Genomic DNA, 13,986 nt, shown 5'->3' on the forward strand with positions numbered 1-13,986 from the left:
CCCTCCCCTCCCGCTCTCTCTTTCTCTCTCTCACACACACCCACTCTCTTCCCTTTTAATAATCCTACTTTGCTATTCGATTTTGAGGGGGACATGATTGTGACGCCAAGGCGGTGCGCGTGAAGGGGAGGCATGGAAAGGGGGTGTCCGAAAGAGCTAGTTAGTAAAACAAACAAATACGAATGCACGTGTACCCATCAATACAATAACACTCAAACTCAAAAGAAAAGAAAAATGAGATAAAAACATAAAGGATTCTCTCTAGTTGGTGGGATTTATTCCTTTCCTTTGGTATGAGTAGCTTCATAAATCACACTTAGACATTCAGATAAGCGAATACAATTTAAATCATCACGAAATATCTTTCTCTTAATTATCTTTTTAATATTTACATAATAATCCTATAAATCAATATATACAACCACATATACAGGTGAATTTATTTGAATGACGTTCATAATTATTATATTCAGCTTCATCTGCCCTTGTATAACATTATAAGCAAAGGTAGGCAGTACCTTTATTAAAGGCAAATAAAAAAGCAAACAGTTTTCTAACTAGTAATCTAGTTATATAAATAAGACCGCGACTATAACAGTGTCGTAGTCAATGCATAAACCCTCAACAAGATCAAGACCAATGCTAAGACCAAGGCTTGAACCCTCAAGACCAAGGCTAAAGCATCCAAGACCAGGGCCAAGGCATGGCGAAATTTGGCGAAATTTGGCGCCAAGGCCGATCATCAAGGCTCTACAACACTGGACTATAAGACTCGAAAAAGTGTATACACACCATCCAAATACAGTTGATCTATTCGTGATGATTTTAATGCTTAGAATAATTCCACAATTTCAATAGAATAAATTTATATCCATAAAGTTAATTCAAATGTTGACGAATTACTGCTCGATGTGTATTATTGAGACCTAGCGGTATAAAAACTTAATGTTTCCAATCGTTTTTGACTGATAACATGACTTCGGTTTGGGCTGCTTTAAAAACCGGTTCAAGGTTATTTGGTTAGCCTTTTCTAACATAATTATAACATGTGAAATTTGTGTCATATACATGTATCTGAAATATAATTATAAGTGAAGAATTTCAGCTGCTTAGTTGCACGAGCACACTTTTGTAGTCATATTGATTAAAGGTCATTATATTGTCAACAAATATATAAAGTGTATTCTCAGCAGCACTATCATAATTGGAGGGAATTATGGCATCTAATCGGGGACGTTGCCGAAGGACAGATTGAGAAGAGAAAGTGGTTTCAAGGGCTGGTGTGACCATCCCCATTCAAACAAAATTAATAACAAATTCTGAGTACACCAACACCCTTTGCTTAACCTCAATTTGTAGAGACTGAAAACCTTGTAGAACATAATAAGTTTCAAACATCAAGTATTCTGTAATTTAAACCTGTCGGCAAATAATACGTCCCATTATGTCGGACACCCGAATAAATTTTTCGTCACATTTCACATTTGTTTGTTTGGTTTTATCTCAATCTTTATGGAGAGCCACTAGATACTATGGATTATATCACACCATAAACATATTACATTAATTTAATTTGGGTGAAAGCAGAAACTGACTTTTGTAGCATCCACTTGGCACAGTTTTTAGTCGGCGTACACCCCTCCAGTTGTCTTTCCCCCGTAATATTACGAGCAATTAAGTTTCCAATAGTGGTTAACTATTCAAATACTGTTTTAAAAGGAAATTAGACTGATCGAGACTGAAGTCGCCATATTTTGAATGAATTCGATAGCAAACTACGTATACCGATAGTTCTTAACCCAGGAATAAGCCTAAAGTGACGGAAATAATTCACACGACGATAATTTTTGTCTAGAAGATTCTCTCCATTTTCATGGACGCTATACTAAAAGGCGTCCGTTACTTTCTTTTTTCATCATCTCATTAAAATATATAACTTCATCTTCATTTTAAATTCAGTTTCGATTTGAGCTTCATCTCAGTGTATCTTGCAATGTCTGAAGAGCTTATTTCATTTTCTCCTTGTACTTGATGTTGACAACTCGACCGAGTCTTCAAAAGCCCCTCTGGAACACAAGATCTACAAAATGATCTTCATCATTATTTCATAACTGTATATCCTTTATAATGATTCAGGGTCTTACTCTTAACTGTCGTTATCAGCTCTTGTGATACAGGTTCTTTATATTTTTACCAAAGAGTCGTATTGCTTTTTATCTTTCAGATAGCAGATCTGTTGTCCTTTATAAGCTGCGAGTTTTGATGACACCGCTATGTAAAGTTAGTCTTCAGAGTATTCCAATCCTGTTCTTTCTATACCCCTTCATAAGGATCATGAACTAGTTCGTGTATCATCATTGTCATCATTCTCGTCATCATCGATCACCATTCTCTCCATCGTCACCATCATCATGTGACGACTGCAGCCGATATTGAGTACACTTCCAGCGCCACTCGCCCTTTTTTCACCATTAACTCGGGGATGTCTATCTCAAGGTGAATGTTAATATACCTGACATTGGTATACAAAGAAATTGTACGGGTGTTGGACCCTAAGCAGATGACACCTCACAAAACTTTTCCCCTCACTATAGCTGTGACCTGACCAGCGAGTCGATCGTCCCTGGGTTTGGGCAACAGTCATATTGGTGGTTCATCGCCATTAATCTGCAACGCCACTCGATCTATGAATTAAAGGCAGATCAAGCCTGTCGAGTTTCATACCGGTGTGATCGATAATTCAGGAACTGGATCAATGTCCGCGTTATGATCTGCATCCTCATGACCTTTGCTTTCTTCCATAGCTTCTTCCGCATGACAGATGTCACCGCTCAGCTCATCTCGACTCCCTTCATCTCGTATGCACCGGTGATGACCACTCGAGTTGTGGGTAGTACGTGTGGCCATCTTGGAACATCTCTCTCGGAATCTAGGATGAGGGGTGGGGATGGACAGAGGAGGATGGATATAGAGAAGGACATGGAGATGACAAGAGGAAGAGAAATAGATAGCTGCCATAATTTTTGGATTACACTGAAAAGTTATTCATCTGAGTTTAGGCAAGGACGACGAGTAGAGAGAGAAAAACACACAATACATGCACACACAGTTGGAGAGAGGAATAAAGAAAGAAGGATAGAGTTTAGGCTTAAGTCGATTTATAAGTTTTACACTGTTGTTGTGTATTTATTTATAAAAGACAACGGAATGCTGGAAACTAATGATCCTATTTGATGTAAGAATAGCGCCACCATTAAAGTCTGCCAAGTACACTAAAGCAGCAACCATTGATTCTTGATATATAAAATATAATTCATATTCCCTCTTTTGATCAAGGGCAAATTACTATTTTTCTTATACTTGTGCGATTATTATTTTTCGGAAAAGTGCCATCGCCCCTTAGAAAAAAATATGTCTGTCTTATATCGACGAGAGGCTTAAGATGAGCTTCTTTTATAATACTTCTTTCACAATACCTGTTTACTTTTGTGCTCCAGAGTTTACAGGTGCCTCTATTGCAGGTGAATGCTGTAAGGATGTAGACTCCTTGAAGACTGTTTAATAAAATGAAGACATACCAGAGAACGGTGATAGCTGCCCAGGCGGCGATGTAGGCGAAAAGCCAGGTGAAACCCATTAATAAGGCGATCTATGAAAGCAAAGTATAGTAATATTGTCAATTAGAAGGTTTTTCACATAAAAGAAATTAATAAGAATTCGTGATTGATCATTAAACAAAACAGAAACAACAACTTCAACAAAAAAGAAGCAAAAACAAACAAACAAAATAAACAAACATTTAAACTAAAATTGTGTTGGTGGCCGAGAACTAAAGAGGCACTTAAGTTAAGCCAAGCGTTTCGTCATGAACATTTGGCAACAATGTTGGTGACCCTGCCTCCCTCCCCATCAAACTTCTGATTCTTCGTCTACCCCTCCCACCATCCATCTTTTCATCTTTTTCACTTTTGTTTGTCTTTCTGTGATGTTTGCCGACTCCTTTTAGCAAGTTCCAAACTAGTTTACTAAATTTAGGAATATTTCCGACATAAATTTTAATAAGTAAACCAGGGGGCATCTGACCTCTCTATCACTTGGCTGACGTGAAAATACAAAGACAACAGGAGATACGAGGAGATAACTACAAAATTGAAAACCAGATGAATCACAAACCTTAAACGAAACCATGGTGTCTCTCCTGCTTTTTCTTCTCCTCCGTCTCTCGTCGTCCAGGCCGCTAGACGGTGTTCTTCTTGACAGGAACCCAATTACAATGTTGGTGAACATAGCAACGTTGACCAGCAACGTCAAACCAACGGGTGCGCCGAAGGCCAAGAGGTTTGCAAGACCTCCAGTAATCCAACAACTCGCTTTGGTCCCATAATGGAAATTCGCATTGCTCCAGAGATCAACAGCGACACTAATTAGAACGACGATGAGAGGGGCGCCCCAGCCATAGGCGCAGTACAAAAGGAATGTTTTAGAGATTTGGGAGCCCATCGCGAAACGCTTCCGCATAGAGCCTGCTCTGGTACCTAGGCTCTGAGACAGGTGGAATGCGAGGACGTTTGTCCAGGTGAAGGCACTGAGCCAGGCGTAGTGCAGTACGATGGCTATGACAGTGCAGATGGTGTCGTTCCGTGTCTCTCCGACCCCAAACAGGAACAGTCCTTGACCTACGAAGAGAGCGACGATTAGTGACATGACGGTCTTGCCGGGAAGGTTTCTCATGGAAGGAAAGACCAAATAGGTGGTGAAGGTAATGAGCATGCTAATGAGAGATAGTCCTAACCCGAAGCAGCTCACCATGATTTCTGCCGATGAGAAACTGAAGATAGGTATCCTATCCTCGGCAATGGATGCTGAGATGTTCCCGAGGACACCATGGCACACTAAGACCGTTCCATTGGCTGTAATCTCGTATTGATTAGCCTTGATGACCTTTTCCGTTGGCAGGTATTTTAGTCGTTCCTTCCCATTCTTCATAGGCACTACGATAAAATCACTATAAGGAGCCGAGTCCACGGGGCAAGGCACATGATCCAATGCCAAACGGTTACATGCCATAACTCGCTGTCTCGTATGTACCTGGGTGCCTATTTCTGTGAAACTCGTCACATATATCAAGTTCTGAAGAATCTTCCCCTGATAGTTAACGTTGAGATTCGTCGCCATCTGCGTCTGGTTTCCAGTAACATTGAATTGGACTGATCGGGAAGAGTTCATAGTCACGTCTCGGCACTTCCCCTCACCGATGAGGTCCCGATGAAGAGACAAACACCCCTGCTGGAAATCTATGTTTAGCGTGTGACATGGCATTGACTGCAATTCTAGCTGTGAATTGAATGTTTCAATGAGACTCATCAGCGAAGCCGACACCCTTGGGTCGCTATTATTCCTTGCGGTGATTGATATATTCGCTACTCTGTATATGTTATCAACGGAGCATTCCCCAACAAGATCATTCGAATTGAAAGACAAGCGCACCCTCCGAACCTCTGCAACACATGTAAGCCACCAGTCTATCATATCAGAGCACTCATTGGAGTTGAAGTCAAACTTATTAGAAAGCTGTGTGTCGATACGGACGCTCTTCCTGTTCTTGAATGGTCCACAAGATGTCGGGATCGTCGAAGGAATCTTGATGCAGTCACCGAAGGGCGTAAGGTATCCTTTAGCACAGTTCACTACACGGCATTTCTCAAGAAAGATGTCAAAGATCTGATCCTGGTTCGGACAAGGTGGAAATCCCAATGACCTTTCACCTTCATGATTAATGACGTAATAGTCTCCTTTCGAGAAATCAGCCACAATCCTTAGGGAGTAGAACCTGATGCGAGATGGATCGTACCTCACAATGTTGCACCGGACCTCGACACCAAGGTTACACTGGGCGCAGTACTTGTTTCTGTAGTATATGCCATTTGCTGCTATGACGGACTGATACCTCTGGCAAAGCGTTCGGATTCGTTGATCATAGAAGTTACTCGGACAATCTGAAACTAAATTTGGGAAGCACCTACGGAGGGGTTTGGCTTCGACTGGCTCAGTCGTGCTAACGATGCAGTGTTTTGTTGCAAGTGTCACCCATTCTGCAAAACCACCCGAAGGGCCCCCATTAGAATTTACCGTCCATAGGCCAGTACTGTTGAATGATGAGTTGCAATTAGAGAACTCCACGTTCCAAGATTTAATATTCTGAATACTCAAACCATTACAGAGCGCGCAAAACATGTTCTTATAAGTCAGTCCCTGGTGGTCATACACAGGGGTGTTCAATATTGTATCTCGGTTTTCATCTTCGCACATTTTGCGGTAGTTCCGATCGATGTCCGAAGATATGTATGTAGGACACGTTGCGATGATGTAATATCCAAGTCGCATCTTCTCGACCGGTCTTCCAGCGCTGATGATCTGCCACTCCTTCTTATCCACAAAGTTCTGTAAGCTGACACAACTGTAAGTTGCAGAGGTGTTTGTTATTGATGAAGGTTGTGGTTGTGCGCTACTGACGAATGTCCTGTAGCGACTGCATTGGGAGTGGTCTTTGCAGCAATCGTTGAAGAATTGACAATCTTGGTCACAGAAGCAGAGAGGAGGGCGTCCTTGGCTTCTTTCTGTCCAGGGACATTGGCCATTGCATGTCTGTTCTGGCGTGCAGGTTCCGGCAATGTTGGCTGGAAAACCTGCATAAGAGATTGAAAAGAAGGGGAAAATCATTATACCCTTTGTAACATAATGGTAGACATAATATTCATAATGTTGTATGGTGCTTTTTACTTTTATTGGTCATCCTTTCAGAATGATTACTTCCTGAGAGGACGATTTACAAGCTTTTCATTAAGAATTTCATTTAACGACAGTCGATGCCATTCACTGCGAGAAAGCAAGGGTGCCTGAAATAGTGAATCTTAGAACTTTCCAATGAAATTTAAAACTTGATTTCAAAAATTAGTTGTGACGAATCAAACATAATTCCTTTACATGATTTCATGCTGATACAACAATTTGGAGTCATTTCAAGAAGGCAAATATCATTGATAAAGTGACGAATCAAACTCCTCTTCGTTGTACATTATTTATTTTCAGTGAAAAATACGCAAAAAAAGTGAAGCCATGTGGAGAAAACGGTGAGTATTCCATTTTTCGTCGTGGAAACAACTTAATTGTGGAAAGTAACGAAGATCATGAAAATAGAGACAGCTTTGAAGTTATGAAAACTTTGCCGAATTAGCTGCCGACTTCTCGGAACCTTGCGATAGTTCGGCATGTCAAGTCATTGCAAGTAGTAATTTGCACCAACTCACGAGTATTGAGCGTGTCAGAGCTCGGGAAAGATCGGAAACCAGCCGCCGAAGCAGGAGAACCGGGGTTCATAAAAGTCCTACACCTACTCATATGCACGTGTTTTCCACAGGTAATTATCGGATACCCTGGGAAGTCGTAAGGTTTCACAAACGAGAAATGACAAGAGGACATTCTCGCTCCTTGCTGATGACAGACTTCCTTTCTTTCACCTGAGGTTTTAATTCTTACACTGTCTTATCTAGCTCCAGATCACACAAACTACAACTTGATACATGAAACGGCCTTTCGATATGCCCTTTGTAAGATAGGTCCACACACTTAATTGGGTCAATGCGCTTACAAGCATGGAGTAGCCCCGGGGAGTAGCGTACAGTTTACTCTTAAAAATGTGGTACAACACATGTTTTTTTTTTGTTCTGCTGCTTTGACAACACTGTAATATACTGAAGACTTTATGGCTATTGTGATGAAAGCTACGCGATAAAACTACAAAAATTATACATTTTTATTTAAGTTCGTATATTGTCACTCTCTGTAAAAACATCAAAATGTGCATACAATAAAAGTTCATAAATAACTAAATGAAATGATGTGGGTTCATCACAAAAGCGCAATAGTTCACTTTCGATTATAGGACATTAAAAACTCTTACAAATCGATTCAGCTCAATTTCAAAAATACTAGAATAGGTTTTGAGATTTAAAGCTGAATAAGGCCACTTTATGTTTATCGAACGATCAAGCTTTGAGAAAAGAGGGATGGGGGGAGATAACTAGCAAAATAAAAATAATATAGGAGCCGACTATAAGATGAGGGGAGGGGGAGATGCCCCTTCCTTTTTAGTGCCGCCATTTTCATACAGTATGATAGCATTACTGTCTATCCCCTGCTACTCCTGCTCTACTTTTTATGGAGCACTATCTTAAAGTTATGGCCTTGACTATGATTTTGATCAGTTTCCGCCAATCAGAAAATGGAGCCCTGTTTTCGGTCAAGCGAGCTACAGGCGGGCTTCCCCTTCCTTACGAATTCGAGCAGCAAATCACACAAACAACCACACAATTTACCATGCTATAATGTTCACCAAAGCAGAATGGCGGTATACGAGGAACATGCAGAAAATTAATGAAATGCTCCTAAACTGAAGAATGTATAATGAATAGTTAGAAATTGTTACTCGACTTTAGTTTATTTTTCTTTTATGGGGAGGGGTGGTAATGCGTATTCTAAACGTATACCTTCCACCATCCATGCTCCATGTGAACAAGCTAGTATGTATAAGAACATGCAATTACGAGTGGAATTTTGTAACTTAAAGTGACAAACTAATTATAGGTTTTAATTGTACTGTTGCTTTTATTGTTAACCAAATTATATTGCCTTTTTTTGTTATAGTTTTGTTTAGATTCATCTCCAGGTAAAACTTGTTATCAAATATTGTCTAATCGATTAGATACATAATTTATGCGGAAATCTTATTACATGAACAAGATCTGATAGAACGATAAAAAATAAATCGACGTAATAATCGAGTTTTACTGATTAAGTAAACTCGGAAAATATGACGAATCGTCACAGAAACAACACTCTAAAACCTCCAGGGCACTATGTGTCATGTCGCTTGTTTATCAATCTAGAACTTAGATTAATTCATCATGGGAAATGGACAGCCCCTTTCAAGGACAGTGTATCATAGGCGTGGAGAATGTTAACATAATCATTTGCCAAGTATGATGTTTAAAGATACGCGCCAGCATACTGTCGATTATAGGTAAAAAATTATAAAGGTGAAACTCTTATTTGTACGACTATAAACTACGGAGTTAAAAGCATAAATTTGATGTAATTAATAACAAACTTAATTATTTGATCTTACTATTCCTATTATACATATCTTTCTCTCTAACAATGTTAAATGTATACATTATTGTATACGTACTATACGTTATTTAATTGTTTTTTTAATCAGATTAGATATTATATCCAAACCTAATCTGCGAATTATGTAAAGTTTCACCCCACTAGATACGATATGAATTTCCATTGACCATTTTCTGAACATTTGAATCTCATTTGAAATAATGCATATATATTTGTATACTTTTTGATTATTATCTAAATGTGTTTTTCGAGCCATATTTTCATATTCATTATTATAGTTATGTTTTGTAAAACAAAAATGTTAATGTAACACGTAAAGTGAGTTTCTTAATAAAATACAAAAAACAATATTAACAAAATCTATATACAAATAGCAATGTGGTATATTGGTAAAGGCTCTTGACTCATACGAGAGGATTTGCATGGGTTCGGTCTTTGCTTGTTGATTGTTTGTACATTGGACAAGGTGTTTTACCAATTATATCAACGCAGATAATCAATTTGCTACCTGGCAGTACTGGAGGTGATGCTAATTCGAAGGTCCTCAGGAAAAACAGTGTTAGTAATGATGAGGCTACCCTGGGTAAAGATGACCACATTGTTACCTGAGTAATCTTTCATAATTGGAGAGGCATTGTCTAAACCTAAGCGACCGTGTTTAGTAATGATGTTAATTCCAGCCGGACTCGAATTATGAGTGACACAACCAGGTCAACAGACCGAAATCTATTTATATTTGCACTGTTGATAAATTATTATCTCACTCATCAAAAGTTGGGCTCGCAATCAAGATTGTAGAAAGTACATCAAGAGGCACATGAATATAATATTTGGCAACATCTTTATTGAATCGCCCCCGCAGATTGGGGGCAATTCTCTTGAGCAATCAGTTTCAATTGTACGAAAGATTGCAACCCATGAAGCATTCTGCAGACCGTAATCTAAAAGATGACTAGATAAATGAGGCCAGTTATTATTGGCCATGATTTGGCAATCACAACATTGATGAAAAAGATAATGACAAAAAATAAATGTAGAAAACTGATCTCGCAACAGGGTATACGTCTCGTATAAGAGTTCGATGTCTCTATTAAAATTGAATCTTAAAGGGGTATTAATTTTATTGATGAAATGAAACTTCTAATACCAAGTTTACAATTATCGGAATATTATCAATGGCTTTGAATATTTGGTACAGATCTGTACTCCTCAAATTATTATTGGCCATGATTTCGAGGGATAAGGCTTATACACTTATAATACACAAACATAGACGTATACATATTTTTATGTTGAACTTACATGTATGCATTTCCTATTTTTCTTATCATGGATACTGTCTGTCCAACCAATATTTTTTCTTCTTCAAATAAACACTACATCTGGGAAAAAATAGTGTCAATTTGTAAATCTACAATATATAATGACATCATCATGACCAAAGAATTGCCAATTTTTACCATGCCTTTGTTCATATATCTGTATTTTTTTTTAAATCTCTTCGAGATCACATATCTTAAGAAGTAGCACAGAATGCAACATTTCATTTTAGTGCTTTCCTTCAGCTTTCTCTAGTAAGAAGCGTAATTGTGGGTCTATATATAAAATACCAATCTCCTCACTTTGTGAAAACAATGCAGTCATACTTTATTCGTATGTTAAGTATTTTCTTTTTTAACCTTCCTTTGATTTCTACAAATGTTTAACACTACAGTCTTGTTCAATCGGAATTATCTTTTCATAAATCATCTTGATATTGCCCACTAATCACAGATTTATCACGGGATATTAATTTGCACTTCTACCTCTTGCCAAAATTCACCTTTTATGCTGACTAAAATAGATGCAAATCTTGGCAACTTGGACATTATTTTGGCAAAGTTGTAATTAATAACTCTGTCTAATTGGCTTGGATGTGAGGGCGATACCAAATCGTTAGTGTTGATTGTTATCATGACATTAGAGACCTACATGAATGATTAAATATACATTTTTGTAAATGAGAAAAAGAGCGATGTGATTTTGTTTGATGCATCTATATTCTTTGTCATAATTAAATTAGTGGCATATCTTAAAGATCAAATTTGATAAATCAAATTCAGACACACAAAAGGCGAAGTTTGTTCCTATAGTAAACAAAAATGTACACTCTTTAATTAAAAAAAAACAGTATTTATAGATAAAGCTTAAATACTTATAAGTACCCTCGTTATTGAGCGAACCAAAATGTACACTCTTTAAAAATAGTATTTATAGATGAAGCTTAAATACTTATAAGTACCCTCGTTATTAAGCGAACCAAAATATACACTATTTAAACAAAACTATTTATAGATAAAGCTTTGATACGGCGTCTAAATACCCACTTAATTAGAAAACTAAAATATTTTTCCTCAAGCCAAGAATATTTGCCCAACTTTTGGTTTAAAGCTTTTCATATCACCAATTTAGGCACTACATTTCCTATGGTCATGTTGGTTTGGAAAGTAAAGAAATACCTTCATGAAAGACCAATTTTTAATTCACAATTTAGAAAACTGTGTAGTTAACTTAAACGGTAAGGCTATAAGATTGTGGGTATGTATGTATGTGTGTGCGCGTGTGTATGTGTGTGAATTTCACAACATAACCACTATTGCTTTGAACATGGGAAGAGCATTCATCTAGAAATTACCGAGATCATGTTCCATTTAGAAATCATTTATAATTAGATTACTTTGAATTTCCCTAGTTTTGGATGTGGTTAGTTTCAAGATAGTTTGTAACTAAATGCAGAAAGGACGAAATGTATCAAATACTTAATCATAAACATGGAAATATCGCTGAAGAGGAAAAATATGAGAAACATCAATTATTGTTTTTATTTTTTATGTTTCTTGCTAATTGGATGTGCACTTTTTTATTTGTGTTTTAAGTCTTGTTAGCTTCTATACATATTTGCATGGTTGGCTAATCTTGTCATTTCTATTAGATATTATCTAATTGTATTTTTTTTTAAATCCACAACAGTTCTTTTTATTTAGATGTACATAGATTAGGAAAATATGAATAGTATACTTGTGAATAATAAAAGTCAATTTTATCATACCGTAACTTTTACTGGACAAAAGAGATTCATCTCATTCTAAACGATCTTGTACCCTAGTCTTTAAACGTTCAATAAAAAGACACAGAAGTTCAAGGAGATTGTACGAGGATTGTGCAAATTGATCCTCAATTATTCTCCATAACAGCGTTCTCAATATTGAGATACAGATTTAAGATTTCGACAGACTTAATCCTGAATCCTTTAATCTAACTTGTACGAGTTTAACAAAGTTCAAGTTCGTTGTTGTGAGGGGTGTCGTAGGCTTTGAGGAAGGCATACGGGGGTCTGCATGATGAAGAGACGACTCGAGTCTACATAATGACAGGTCCGTCTTTCTAGAACAGCAGCTGAGCAAGCCGAGTATTAAAGTCTAATTGGTGCGAATAGTTTATCAGTCGAAGCAGGAGCTACTCTGAGCCTTCAAGCGTTTCAGTCTCCAGTCAAAGAGATATTCGCTAATCCTCAGAATGTTAATAACAATAATCTCATTCCAAGTTTTCTTGCGTCTTTTTCCATTGAATGTTTTTTCTCATTCTTAATACGTGAATTTGTTTGGTCCTCATAATATACTGCACCAAGTATTTAGTATGATCCTCTCTTTATCGGTTAATCTGTATATCTATTCTTCAGTCAGTCTAACTTTATTTGTCTTTCTTTCCATTTTCTTTCTTATTTCCTCCTCCTCTCTCTCTCTTTCACTATCTATCTCTCGCTCCCTCTTCCACCCTCTCACAAATCTCCGTAGAATACTAGAAGATCCCTCTTTCTTATATTTGTGTGCATATTCATATCAAAATATTGGAGGTTAAGCGGCTACTCAACTCTTGTGCAGGACGATGTGGCATGTATTCATTGCATATTTAAATGATGCGATTGATTTAGTCCAATCAATGAAATGTTTGAAAAAAGAATGGCTGAAGTAATGCAGCAAAAGTGGTTTTCAATCTTCAAGCTGGTGCATGATTTGCAGAATCTAGATCTAGATCATTACTCTAGAACCCTGACAAGTATTATTCCTTTTACCTCCATCCCTGGAGTTAACATGGTTAATTAGCCACGACATGCGATTGACACCAGGTTATGGAGAGGCTCATTAAAGTAATGACGCCATGACAGCCAAATATAATGTAAACCTCAGCGCTTCACTTTCACTGAAAATGTCGAACTTCATTTGACTTGGGTCGGATTAAATAAGTCTTGAGTTAAACGCTGATAGCCAAAGCGCGGCGTCACCTGGCTTTCTGTAGAGATTGACGAATACCAAAGAGGTGAAAACGATACCCCAAACATCATTGGAGAATGAAGGTACACTTTGTTTGTGGATTGGCTTAGAAGACTAAGAGACAAATTTCAATTTTATAACATTTTAGACGAAGACTCTTTTCACGGGTTTAAAGGTCGTTGCATTATTTTATTCAAACACCAACTTTCAAAAAAATTTAGAGCGAGCGAAGCAAGTTCACAAATACTATTTTTGCAGCTTTATAGTGCTAGGAAATTTTAAAAATCAAAATAAATTAGACGAAATATAAAACTCACCACACATATCCTCCAGCCCCCCCCCCCCACTTCGTACAAATTTAGTTCATTTATTGCTGAAGATTCACACTACCCGTCCATCGACTCACAAAGTCCTCTTCTTGTTTATATCATAACTGTATGAGATGATCATGATTATACGCCTTAGCCAGTGGCGTATCCAAGATTGG

The 13,986-nt window shown here is 37.7% G+C and overlaps 1 protein-coding gene across 1 annotated transcript in view; it reads right to left on the reverse strand.

Moving 5' to 3' along the window:
* Positions 1–255: 255 nt before the first annotated feature.
* The window catches only part of LOC100891456, a 70,718-nt gene continuing 56,987 nt past the window's right edge, over positions 256–13,986 (reverse strand). The window contains exons 3-5 of the mRNA XM_003723836.3: positions 4,174–6,686; positions 3,477–3,649; positions 256–2,929 (exon numbers count right to left, since the gene is read on the reverse strand). Of these exons, the coding sequence (XP_003723884.3) occupies positions 2,719–2,929; positions 3,477–3,649; positions 4,174–6,686 (2,897 nt within the window). The 3' untranslated portion in view covers positions 256–2,718. The remainder of the gene's footprint in view (positions 2,930–3,476; positions 3,650–4,173; positions 6,687–13,986) is intronic.

The sequence above is a fragment of the Strongylocentrotus purpuratus genome, unplaced genomic scaffold, assembly GCF_000002235.5.
Source record: "Strongylocentrotus purpuratus isolate Spur 01 unplaced genomic scaffold, Spur_5.0 spur5_scaffold_7, whole genome shotgun sequence".
In the NCBI taxonomy this organism is placed as follows: domain Eukaryota; kingdom Metazoa; phylum Echinodermata; class Echinoidea; order Camarodonta; family Strongylocentrotidae; genus Strongylocentrotus; species Strongylocentrotus purpuratus.